At 46.6% G+C, this 13,511-nt stretch overlaps 1 protein-coding gene across 7 annotated transcripts in view; it reads left to right on the top strand.

Annotated features, from left to right (window-relative positions):
* Nucleotides 1–13,511, top strand: part of Yeats2 (YEATS domain containing 2) — a 97,323-nt gene that overhangs the window by 72,704 nt on the left and 11,108 nt on the right. For all 7 annotated transcript variants that reach the window (XM_076548580.1, XM_076548579.1, XM_076548583.1 and 4 more), the window contains 5 exons: nt 1,279–1,456; nt 2,441–2,569; nt 3,583–3,681; nt 10,629–10,731; nt 11,931–12,004. In XM_076548580.1, coding sequence (XP_076404695.1) covers nt 1,279–1,456; nt 2,441–2,569; nt 3,583–3,681; nt 10,629–10,731; nt 11,931–12,004 — 583 coding nt within the window. The remainder of the gene's footprint in view (nt 1–1,278; nt 1,457–2,440; nt 2,570–3,582; nt 3,682–10,628; nt 10,732–11,930; nt 12,005–13,511) is intronic.

Raw genomic sequence — 13,511 nt, 5'->3', positions numbered from 1 at the left:
GACTTGTCGGGAGATTTGTTTTCCCTTTAAACTATTCTCAAGCCTCTGGTAGACCCTTCTCTGTGCCTGATCATGGCTGTGCCGCTCTACCTAGCAGCCCTTGTATGCCGTATGCTCCATGCCGCTTTCTCTGCATGTTCCCTGTCTGGTACAAAGAAGTCCTTTGTCTGCTGTGGCTCTTAGAGGGGCCTGCAGTGTACAGTCGTCCTAGCAGGAGCTTCTCGCAGCATCCTCCCTTTTAAGTCTCCATGGTACTGTCAGCCTCCCTCTCGCTTGTTTTAATAAAGCTCATTTTATTCCATTTATACATTCTGAAAACATGCCCTGCTTTTTTGGTATTGAATGGCCTTTCATAAAGTTATATAAGGCTGGCTAGATGGCTCAGCAGGTAAAGGCTGTGTGGGTGAGCAAGGCTGGAAGCCTGAGTTGGATCCCGAGGTAAAGGAGAAAGCCAGCTTGTTTTCTGTTCTCCACATGCTCACACGCACACACACACATACACTCTAATAATAATTCTTATGATTAAAAAAAGTGTATCTCATCTAGTGAACCTTTTTTTATTTAATAACTGCAAAACTAATTTTCCTGGCCTGTGAAATGTAAAAATAGAGTAACTGCTAAATCAGAGAAACCATCCTCTGTGTGTGTAAGTGTGAGATTACAGCCATGTGCCACACCCAGTTTATGCCATGTGAGCAATCAGAACTGGGGCTTTGTGCACAGTAGGTAAGTGTTCTGACCTACATCAGTTGAGAACACTTGCTGCTCTTCCAGGGGACCTGAGTTCAGTACCCAGCACCCATACAAGGGGCTCACAACCATCCGTAACTACTTCTAGGGGATCTGATGCCCTCTCTTGAATTCTGCAGGCACCTGCACAAGCATGACACATGAATACACACACACACACACACACAAAATACATGTAAAAAAATTCTTAAACTATTCTTTTTAAAATAGCATGACATGGGCAAGGAGGAAGTTTAGCTTTAGGGGCGTCTGCCAGCAACCTGAATTTAATTCTCAGGACCCGCATGGTGGGAAGAGAGAACTGACTCCTACAGGTTGTCCTCTCGGACCTTCGCCAGTGCCGCGGTACACGTGCCTACATATGTAAACAGGCATCTTTTATAAACAAGATAGCATGACATTTAGTAGGTGGTGGTGGTTACAGAGTTGCTGTTTGTTAGTGTGCTGTGTGTGAGCCAGTGCTCTGTGTAAGTTACATGCTCTCTTCCTAATTCCCCTGACTCCACGTGTTTCTCTATGACTGAACAGTCGGAAGGGTCAGTGCCTGTTTCATCCTCTGTCGGCTCTATAATCAAAACTCCCGGGCAGCCACAAGTGTGTGTAAGCCAGGCCACCGTGGGCACGTGCAAGGGCACAGCTCCCTCGGTCAGCGCAGCATCCCTGGTGTCCACACCAAGCTCCATCTCTGGGAAAGCCACGGTGTCGGGTAAGTGACATTCCTTCCGTTAGACAGAACGTGTTTGGAAGGTATTCATGTTGGTACTACATGTCATTAAATAATCCAGAAATAGTTCCAGATAGCTACATTTAACGTGGGGGTGAGAGGGTGACCGGACAACTTGAAGGGTTGGTTCTTAGGTCGTCGGGCTTGGCAGCAGGCACCCTTACTCTCTCTGTAGTCCTGGCTGTCCTGGACCCATGTAGACCAGGTTGGCCCAAACTTACAGAAATCTTCCCGCCTCTGCCTCCTGGCGGCTGGGATTAAAGGCATGCTCCACTGCTCCCATCACTGAGACAAGCCTTCTGAGGTACTTCCTTTTCCTCTTCCCTACATTCCAAGTCCTGGCTCAAAAAAAAAGGCTTTTCGCCCTCGCATGGGCCCCAGAAGGTTCAGGAAGCCAGGCCTGCGGTGTGTACATTCTCTTCTGTAAACACTGACATAATGAAAAACAAATGCTGAGGTGATTCATCAAAAGGGTTGCAGGCGGCGACACCAGGCACTGGGTTAGACTGTTCAGTCAGAAACTCTGTCCTCTTACAGCCCTCCAGCTGCTTAGCGTACAGTATTTGGATAAAAATAGAAATTTGGAAACTAAAACGCCAGGGCGTTGTTTTCCCCAGAGGACACGTCTGGGCAGCAATTGCTGTTTGGAGGCTTTTGCTCCCCTCTGCACCTTTCTGTTAGCTTTGCAGAATTTTGTTCTCTTCTGTGTGTTTGCGGAATTCTCTTTCCTGTTTCTTGTTTTTTTGGTTTAGGGCAAGGACACTTGAAAAATAAATGATTTTATTATATCAGAGTTTCATTGTAAAATCTCCACTGTCCATTGCCCCCTGCACCAGACTGTTTTTTTAACTAAAGGGTGATTGTCCTGGGAACTTCCTTGTGGGAGAAACCCAGAGTGGCAGAGAGGGCAGGAGCTTGAAGGAAGTGTCTGATCTTTGCTCGGCTTTGTCTTCCCACTCACTGCAGGATTGTTGAAGATTCATTCCGGTCAGTCCAGTCCCCAGCAGGCTGTCCTGACAATCCCCAGTCAGCTCAAGCCACTGGGCATCAACACCTCCGGGGGCGTGCAGACCGTCCTGATGCCTGTGAATAAAGGTGCGTCCCACCCTCGAGCCCCCACAGCTCGTCTCAGAGGACTCCTCCTCCTGCCAGGTCCGGAGGTCTCGGCTTTGTACATATATATATATATATATATATATATATATATATATATATATATACACACATATACATATACATATACATATACATATACATATACATATACATATACATATACATATACATATATATATATATATATATATATATATATATATATATATATATATGAGCTGTCAGTTAGCCCTTAAATTACATTGTGCGTGCGTGCATGCAGCCAGGCCATTGCAGTGCCTGGTGACCAGCATCTGTGTGCCCTGAGCCATCTTGCTACCCATTTTTAAAGATAAGTCAAAAGGGAACACTTTGTGAGAGTTGGGTTATTGTTTTCTTAGTTTCCTGATGTGCCCTCCCCCCCCTCCCGTGACCATAGTGGAGGATGTAGCTCAGTTACCCTGCCATTAGCAGACAGCACAGCTAAGCATGGGCGCTAGGTCCTTTATCAGTTTCCGTCTTGCAAGGAAGCCACGGGTTGGGGAGTAGGGCCGTGGGACTCTGTCTTCTGGACACACCATAGCCTTGCACTCAGGAACTTGCAGTCACTGTGGCTGCCTACACAGGGCTGGGTCTGTCAACATTCAGTCATGGATTGGAGAGTGCCTCATAAGCCCAGCCCTTGCAGGGGGAGGGAGCACTGATTAGCAGTTGATGGCTACCGGAGACGGGGAGTTGTGTCTTGTGGTTCAACCACTGGGGAATTGCCCATGCTCCAGTAGATAGATAGCTCCACACCAGTGTCTGTGTGTGCAGTGCTGGCTAGACTCTGGGTCTCAAAACAAAAAGATGAGATAGTGGGAGGCCTTGCTGGAAGAAAGGGGAGCGGGTGGGGATGTAAAGTCGTGGAGAAGGGGCAGTGAGTGTGACTGGAGTGTATGATACACATGGATAAGGTTGTTGAAGACAAGTACTAATTTCTGTCACTATTCTATCTCCCTTTTCTGTCTTAGTGGTTCAGTCCTTTTCTACCAGCAAATTCCCTACCGTCCTGCCCATCGGTGTCCCAAATCCAGCTCCCCCCAGCTCTGCTCCAGTAGCTATAGCAAAAGGTATGTGGGACTTCACAGTGTGCGTCTCTGTCCCAGAATTTCATGCAGGACGTCCTATAGTCTGAATGTTTTGAATTTCAGCATCTGTTGTCAGCCGCTTGACAAATACACGACAAATAAATAAATACTTATGTCATAGACTGAGGGAAATAGACATTGAGGGGCATCAGGCATCATTTTGCCCTCCAGTTTATAACCAGGTTGAGGAAAGGTGCATAAATAGCAAACTGGTTGCTAAGTGTTTTTTTTTTTTTTGTTGTTGTTGTTGTTTTGTTTTGTTTTTTGAGACAGGGTTTCTCTGTGTAGCTTTGCGCCTTTCCTGGAACTCACTTGGTGGCCCAGGCTGGCCTCGAACTCACAGAGATCCGCCTGGCTCTGCCTCCCGAGTGCTGGGATTAAAGGCGTGCGCCACCACCGCCTGGCTGCTAAGTGTAAGATCTAGAAAGTGATTGCCGACATACTGCGGTCCAGGATGTCTGGTCAGGGCTCTTGGGGACAGGATTTTGTGGGGGTTTTCTTATTGTTTGTTTGTGTCGTTGGTTGGTTGGTGGTTGATTTTTTTGAGACAGGGTTTCTCTGTGTTGCCCTGGCTGTCCTAGAACTCACTCTGTAGACCAGGCTGGCCTCGAACTCACAGAGATAGGCCTGCCTCTGTCTCTCAAGTGCTGGGAGTAAAGGCGTGCATCACCTCCACCTTGACTGGGGACAGACTTTCTTGGGCATGTATAAACCGGACTTTTGAAGAGTAGAGAGCCCTTCGACTGTAAGGAGGTTAAGGGGTGTGCTGGATTAAGGGAATAGTAGAGATAAGACTTGAAGGGCTAATTTATGGAAATTGACCACTTGGGGATGCTTTGGGGCAGCATAGTTGTGAGGAAGGAGCTTTAGTAGGGAGCAGACTGAGCTAGCAGAGCATCTTAAGACTTTAAGAATAGATGATTAGAAGGTGGAATACAGTGGATCAGAGCAAACCTTCATCATCTATAGCACCTCTAGCAATGACAGGCTCCATGTGTTCTGGTACCTGCTGTTATGTGCATATAACACTATCACTAATTCTTAGATCAGTCCTTCAGGATAGCTGTCATGCCCTGGATTGTGTTCAGAGATGCATACACTTCCCAAATCCAGAAAGCAGTGAAGTTGAAATTTGTGCTAGGCTGCTTTTCAGGCATTCTGGGATCCCATTGTCTTAGGAGGTGGATTTGTGATTTGCTAAATGCTTGCTTAAAGCAGAGTGTAGCTGACAGGGATCCAGGACCTGATTTTGTTAATAAGTCTTTATTGCCCCGAGTTTGGTTCCTTTAGAGACCGTGTGACTCACAAAGCCTCCAGTAATTAAGGATTATCCTGTGTAGCTATGAAAGCATTGATACCACTCTGCACCGATTGATGATCATTTAATTTCAGGCCAGGACAGATCATCTCTTAGTTTTGGTTTTTATTACATTAACTAACTATATGTGTGCACACTTACATACACACACTGGTGTGCATATCGAAGTTTATGGACAACTTGTTGGGGTTGTTTCTCTGCTCCCACCATGTGAATCCCAGGAACGGAACTCAGGCTTGGCAGCAAGCACCTTTGCCCACTGAGCCCTCTCGCCAGCCCTCTGTTTTGATTTTAAGCAAAGTAAAATGTGCCGTGAAGTGCAGAGATAATAAACGTGCCATCTGATGGTCAGTAAATATAAAGAATGTACCATCCGAGACAGGGAGATATCCATGGCCCTTATCCTTTTTTTTTTCCAACCCTTACTCAGTTTCCAGCCTCTGGTCAGCCAGTATTGTAATTTCTGTCACTGTAGGTTGTTTCTGTTTGAAACGGATAAAATGAAAGCATACACATCTTCTGGGCTTGATTTTCTTCATCGCTTTTGAGGTTTGTTTATATTGTTTATGAAAACCGCTGAGCAGTATGGTGATATTTTATTTGTACTGAAATGTGATTTTATTTGTATGTTAATAAATAAAGTTGCCTGGGGGTCAGAGCTAATAACAAGCCATCGCAGAAGCTGGGCGGGCGGTGGTAGTGCACTTCTTTAATCCCAGCACTTGGGAGGCAGAGCTAGGCGGATCTCTGTGTGTTCAAGGATACAGCCAGCATTGGAGACACACGCCTTTAATCTCAATACCAACCATAGAAGACCTGGAGGTCTGTACAGACAGGCTGTGACGAGGAGGTCATGTGGTTGGGTTTACAACCAATGAGAAGGCAGAACAGGAAGTCTTTATAAAGACAAACACACAGGAAGTAGTTTTCTTGGCGGAAGAGGATAGCTGTAACAGTGAAGGGTAAGGCTCTTAGCTCTGACCTCTTGGGCTTTCATCTCTGCATTGGCTCTGTGTTTCTTATTGAATAAGGCGGTTACTTCTACAGAGCAGTGGTTTACATTGGAGGCGTATATTGTAATTTTTGTTTTCTTCATTGAGGGCATTCAGTGGCTCCCAGTTAGCACTGCTTATTATAAATCTTAAAGAACACATTTTCATTTGTGTTGTGGAACAGTTTCCTTCACCTGAAAATGCTTTGGTTGGTTATCAGGTGTGGTGGCACCCACCTGAAGTCCCAGCATTGTGAGGTGGAAGCAGAACCATTGGGCCAGAGAGATGGCTTAGTGGTTAAGAGTGGTTGGTGGTTCTTCTGAGTGTACCAGGCTCTGCTGACTCCCACGGGAGGCCTTGCCTTGGAGCAGGTGGATTGGGGGGTGGGGGGGCTGGGGGAGAGGAAGGAGGGGAGGGGGACCTGTGGTTGGTATTAAAATGAATAGAAAATTTCTTAATAATTAAAAAAAAAGAGTGGTTGTTCTTCCAGGGGACCCAGGTTCATTTCCCAGCACCCACATGGCAGCTCACAACTGCCTGTAACTCCAGTTCCAGAGGACCCAATGCCCTCTTCTGGCCTCTGCAGGAACTCACACACGACTGCACAGACTACTCACAAGCAAAATATCCATACACATGCAAGTAAATGAATGGATAAGTAAAGAAATAAGAGAGCCAGGGGTTTAAGGTGTTCCGCAGCTACATAGCAAGTTTAAGGCCCGCTTGGGATGCTTGATACCTTCACTGAAAAATGAAAAGATTTTAAAAGCTGTGGCTATGTAATTCTATGAGTATTCAAATGACAGATTCGTGGGGTTGGAGAGTTGGCTCAGTAGTTAAGAGAACATGCTATTCTTCCAGGGGACTTAGGTTCAAGTCTCAGCACCTACCTACATGGCACTTTAACAGCTGTCTCTGTAAACTCCAGGTCCAGGGGATCCATTGCCCCCTGCTGGCCACTGCAGGCGTGTAATACACATGCATGCAGGCAAAACACTGAAACACAAAGTATTTTTAATTTGTTAAAAGATGAATTCAAGGCCGGGCGTGGTAGCGCACGCCTTTAATCCCAGCACTCGGGAGGCAGAGCCAGGCGGATCTCTGTGAGTTCGAGGCCAGCCTGGGCTACCAAGTGAGCTCCAGGAAAGGCACAAAGCTACACAGAGAAACCCTGTCTCGAAAAAACCAAAAAAAAAAAAAAAAAAAAAAAAAAGATGAATTCAAGAGACTGCTCTTAAGCCTGTAGAACTGGGGGTCTGAACTCTGTGAGGACCTCTTCCTGTTTCTTGAAGTTTCAGAATGGCTGGGGGGTTGGGGAAATATGCATGGTTAACTGTGGCATTGCCAAAGTCACTCAGTATGAGTCAGTATACATGGAGAAATGGTTTTAATTTCTACATTCTAACCACAGTAATTCAGAAATTAGAGGCAAGGCCTGGAGAGATGGCTCAGCAGTTAGAGCACCTGTTTTAGATAGGGCCTGAGTTCAGTTCCAGGCACTCAGCATGGCAGCTCCCAGCTGCCTCCGACTCCCATCTTAGGTGATCTAGGGCCCTCTTCTGAGAGCACTGTACACGTGCATGCATGCAGACAAAATGTTCATACACGTGAAATAAAACAAATCTTAAAAAGTAAAATTAAAACATTTTATAAGGAATGGTAGCTCACCTTGGTAACACCAGCATTCAGAAGGCTGAGACAGGAAGACTGTGGCAAGTTCAAGGCCAGTCTGGGCTGCATAGCAAGACCCTTTCTCCATAAACTAAAGAGGAGGGAGGGAGGACTCAACATCCAAATATCAGTTAATGAAGAGAGGGAAAGATGGGGCAGGACAGCGGTTTGGGGCCATTGTTGGCGTAGTGGGCGAGGATGCTTTCCCCAAGGCTGAGGGACCTGAGTTTGAGCCCCAGGAGAGAACCCATCTCCCCAAGTGTCCTCTGACCTCCCATATGCCATGACATGTAGACCCACACATATATGTACACACATACTAAACAAGGATAGAATAAAGGGCAGATGTGGCAGCCAGAGAGATGGCTCAGCAGTTAAGAGCTCTTTGTGTTCTTGCAGAGGACCCAAGTTTGAATCCCAGCCCCTGTATCCTTAGCTCATAGCAACCTACAGCTCCAGCTCTGGGGGAATCTAAGTATGATGCCCTCTTCTGGCTTCAGTGGGAGCCCTCACAGTCCTGGTGGTATCTACATGCATACACATAAGTTAAAAAAGAGTAGAAAACTATTAGATTTGTAGGAACAGCCCTAAACATCTCAAGAGAAGTTAAGAGGAGATAAATGGAAATGTATGTTATAGTTCAGAGTGCAAACACCTAAAATAAAATGGTCAAAGTCAGACATAGGGGTATACCCCTATAACCTCAGCATTCTGGAAGCAAAGGCTGGCCTTGACCTTTAGTGAGACAGTCAAGAGGTAATTTATTAATCAGGTTTTTCAATAACAGAACAATCTTGAACAAAAATGAGGAAAACTTAGGGAAGCAGATATGAATACCAAGGAGCCTCCGCCTTTGAAATAGTCAAAGATTAGAGAGACTCATGGAACACAAAAGAACACCTATGATACTGTCCACGGGGGAGGGGTGGTCTTTTCTTTGACTAGCATGAGAAGTGTCTGAAAGCAGGAAAGATCCTGCTTTACATCAGAGGTAACAACTAATTTGAGGTAGACTATAAACCCAAATGTGAAAGGTTTAGAACCTTTTTTTCCTGGAAGAAAATGTGAGACACAGGATGTAGGAGCAATGTTAGACTTTATTATGGGAACCTTGCTCCATCCGAGAATATTAAAAGAGCAAAAAGTCCAGCCATAGGCCATTCATTCAAAATCAGTGTGAAAAACGGGATAAACACTTCACAGAAGAAGGCATCCAGATAGCACAAAGCCTGTGAGAATTATTCAGCTTTATTAGTTATGAAGGAAATACAAATTAAAACCCTAGCAACGATGCAGAATCACCAGGAATTCCAGTTTTCGCAATACAGAGGCTGCCAGGGACATCAAACAGTGGGCACCTGGGTTGGCCGTAGTGGAGCTACAGAATGATACAAGCTCTTTGGAAACCAGCGAGCAGTTTTTAACAAAATTAAACAATATGCATCCTGTGTTCTAGGGGATCCACTTGTGGGAAAGATTGCAAATGTCTGTCAAGAAACATGGATGACCCGTGTTCATGATAACTAACAGTGGTGGCGTTGACTGAAAGTGTGTGGTGCGACTCCACCTCAAACCAGGCTTGTCAGGGAGGGAGGGGCAAGCTTGAGGGACCCTGATAGAAACAGACAGGGTGACTGAGTGATGGAAACATGAGTGTAGGACTAGGAAACATTTATCAGATAATGTTTGCTGGCTGCCAGTTGTATGTCAGTGAAAAAGGAGAGGAGAGATACTGTCGTGTAAGACTGTGGACAGTACTGAGTAGGAAAATGGCAGCGATAAAGGCTTTTGGTGGCGGTGTACAGGACAGACATCAGTCTAGAGAGACAGCTCAGCTCTGGAAAAGCGAGCACTTCTTCCAGAGAACCTGAGTTTGGTTCCCAGCACTCACAGTGGGGGCTCACAGCCCCCCATAACTGCTGCTTCTGGGGATCCAGTGCCCTCTTCTGATGGCCTCAGACACCTGCACTCAGGTGCGCATGCCCCACAGACACACACCGGTGTGCTTACATGAGGAAAGACCGTCCGAGAGCCGAGGCAGGGAGGCCGTGCCGCACAGGAGCTGTGGCAGCGTAGGTCGTTGGTTAAAGAAGACTAAGGGAAGAGAGGCGTGTCCCCGAGACATTAATGTTTACGTAGTAGAGTTAAAACAGTTTGAATGTCTCCTGTCGAGGACAGAAGTGTTGTGAATTTTATAGTATTTACATAAATATGTAAGCATATGCATGTAAATAAATATGTCATGAAATAACTCCAATCTAAAGATTTTAATTTATGCCTCATATACACCTTAGGACATATAACCTGAAGATAATTTTATACGATATTTCTGACTAATTTTGTATATATTATAGCCAGGTATAATGACTCACACCTGTAATTCCAGTACTTGAGAGGCTGAAGCAGGAGGGTTTGTGTGAGTTCCAGGCCAGCTGGGCCAACCTGGCTAATGAGACCCTGTCTCAAAATACCAAAAATAATATATAATAGTAACAGTTTTATAAAATGAACAGTTCACCTGTGCGGGAGCATGTTGGCATCTGAGCAGCTTTGGTTGTTGAAATGCTTCAAATTGAGGATATTCATTCGGCCTGTGGTGTTGAAAGCCGGATACAATCAACTTGAAAGTCGCCAAGCACAAAGGATCTGCTGTTGACTCTCTGTCCTGTGTCTCAGGACAGGTCGGAAAGCTTAGCTGGAAAGGTGACACCAGATTAGACACACGGTGTGCTACTCTCAGTCCAGAGCAGCGTGGTGTGACGGGCGGGCCACCGAGAGTCGCCCACCCGGAGACCTAAGCTAACCATTCTCTGGGTGCGCAGACTGAGGACAGGCGCCATCCGGGTCCCTTGTATCCTCACACCTCAGTTGGCAGGGCCCTCAACCGAGGACAGTTGTTTGGCTGGCACAGCCAGCCCCCGACAGTCCCTGTTGATCTTCCTTTGTAGTGAAGACCGAGCCTGAAACTCCTGCACCCAACTGCCTCTCCCAGGAGGGCCAGACAGCAGTGAAAACCGAAGAGAGCTCTGAGCTGGGCACCTACGTCATTAAGTAAGTGGTCTCTTCTGAGGGGGCTCTGCTTTTGATGTCTCTGTGACAGCCGAGTGTGTGTGGACATGGTGAGTTAAGCCTCCGGGTTGGGAGGCAGTGTCCTTGCAGGGCTGAAGAGTTTAATATTTTTTAAGTGTATGAGTATTTTGTCTGCACGTGTGTCTGTGCACTTCTTGTGGACCTGGTGTCCAAAGAGGCCAGAAGGTGTCAGATCCCCTGAGACTAGAGTTTCATTTCAGATGGTGAGTGAACCACCATGTCAGTGCTGGGAATTGAACTTGGGTCCTCAGGAAGAACAGCCAGTGCTCTTAATTAGCCACTGAGCCATCTTCCCAGCCCTGAAGGGTTTATTTTAGCCAGTGGTATAGCTTAGGGGTGGCACCTGACCCGTCGTCATGGAGGCCCCAGAGCTCACTAGAGCTTGCTGATGTACGGGCGAGTGGGGATAGCACACTCTAGTGTAATCAGCCCGTGTGGGGATAGCACACTCTAGTGAAATCAGCCCGTGTGGGGATAGCACACTCGAGTGAAATCAGCCCGTGTGTGCTTTTTGTTTTCCTGCCTGTGCTCCGAAGCTGCCTCTGCAGAGCCATGTTTCTCTTGCTTCCTAGAAGGTAGTTCATTAGGTTTTACATCTCCAAACCAGGAACCTCCCTCTGACGTGCACTTTGAATTGCCAGGAGCCTCTAGAGACATAGAAACATGATGTCTCTTAGCGTGACAGATGGAGGCATCAGTCAGTAACCCTGAGACAGGCATGTGTGTAACAGCAGTCACCTTGCAGAGAGGTTCTTGCTCATTTTCAAATGTAGATAAAATGTCTGAGATAGTTGTATAATTTGCCAAAATCTGTTTGTTCTTGACATTTCTGTTTAAGCATAAAATGCTTTATAAAGAAGATCTGGAACCTTTTATGGTGGTTCCCAGCCATAATCCCAGCATTGGGTGTGGGGGAGGGTGCATCAGTAGGAAGATCAGGAATTCATGAGCATCTGCAAATTTGAGGCCATCCAGGGCTACATGAGACCCTGTCTTTAAAAACAAAGGATGCAGAGGGAGAGAGAGAGTGTATGTGTGCACGCGCGTGCGTGCGTGCGTGCGTGTGTTCATGTTTGACAAACCTGTACAGTTCTCAGGATTGAGCATTTCGGGGGGGTGTGTGTGCACACCTGTGTTTATTGCCTTTGGTCCCTTCGCAGGGTAGACCATTTGGAGACCATCCAGCAACTCCTGACAGCAGTGGTCAAGAAGATTCCCCTAATTACCGCGAAAGGTAAGACAATTGTTCTCAGCCTGCTCGTGTGTTTTGTTAATCCGAACTCCTTGGGATATGGGATGTTGCAGTGATGGTGACTTTTAGCCGGCCCCCTGCAGGGGTCTCAGTGTCTTGGTCACATCTGTCTCACTACTCAGCCGCTTTACCCCCGACCCCATAGTCTTCAGTCACTTATGGTCTGATCAGCAGAAGGGACTTTTTACATTTGTTTTCATATGTAAGTTATGAATATTAAACATACATGATTAAGGCACAGTGTGCCCGGCCTGCTGTCTGCTGTGGGTCCTTGACATACACATGTCACTAGCCAGTCTGGTGTGGTGGTGTCACCTCCTGCTCACAGGAAACAGCGGTGCGGCAGGGTTAATTGATTCACACAGCTCTGGGTGACAAGGTGGGTACACGCCCAGCTCTGCGAGACTTTTAGACCGCCAATCTTTCTCTAAAATTTAAGATCACATACTGTTTGGAAATAATAATTTTCAAGACACCCGAAAGCAAAGTCCTCTGTATCTCAGTGGGATGAACGGCTTACGTGTTTATTATCTGAGTTGTTCCGACAGCAGAGACAATACTTACTAAGGGGACAGGTGTTTGCTCGTGGGTGAGGTCACCATTGGAGTCAGCGGGGAGGTGTGCAGCGGTCTCTGCCACTCACGTGACAGGCTGAGCACTGACCACCGGGCTTGGTTTTTCCACCTATGGCGGCAAAGAAATTGCTGGGCCTTGTGGTACAAGTTTGTAATCTCAGCTCTTGGTGGGGATCCTGGAGAACAACCTTGAGTTTAAGGCCTGCTAGAACTTAGTAAGACCCTGTCTCAGATTTTTAAAACTAAAAGAAAGAGGGATTGGAGTGGAGCTCCACGGTAGAACTTTATCTAGCATGTACAGGGTCCTGGGTTCGAGCTCCAGCATTGACCCTTAAGAGAAAATATTATCTCCTTTTCTCATTTGAACTTGAGAGAAGTTTGGGATCGTTTTTAGATAGTTAAAAATGTTCTTTCAATGACGGTTTTCCACCCTAGCAGAAAAGATTTGAAGACGTGAGTCTCAAACTTGCACACACCCACCACCGTGTGCATGCACATGCGCGTGTGCGTGTGTGTTTCCTTTCCCTCCCTCTGTCCACTTACATAAAAATGCAGAAGGTTGGAGCTAGAACTGGGCAGTTTAAAACCATCTTTCATAGTTGCAGGGACGAACACTGAAGCCGAGATGTCCTGTGGCTGACCCTGGGCTGTTTAGTAAGCCGATGGCCAGGCAAGGCCCCCGGCTGGCACCCTGTACTCCTTCATCTCTTTCGTTTATCTGTGATGGAGGTGTGTTCAGTGAGAATCATTTGTCACATGAAGAAACTGGGGGGCTAATGAGATGGCCCGGTGGGTAAAAGCTCCCGAGCTGCCTGGAACCCGCATAAAAAGCCAGATGGCAGGGCCAGGTGTGTTGGCGCACACCTTAATAAGGAGGCAGACAGACCTCAGAGTTTACACTACATCGACCGTGT

The sequence above is a fragment of the Peromyscus maniculatus genome, chromosome 12 (assembly GCF_049852395.1).
Source record: "Peromyscus maniculatus bairdii isolate BWxNUB_F1_BW_parent chromosome 12, HU_Pman_BW_mat_3.1, whole genome shotgun sequence".
NCBI classification, from domain to species: domain Eukaryota; kingdom Metazoa; phylum Chordata; class Mammalia; order Rodentia; family Cricetidae; genus Peromyscus; species Peromyscus maniculatus.
Note: the sequence above shows the minus strand (reverse complement) of the source record. Positions and strands in the feature narration are given on the sequence as shown.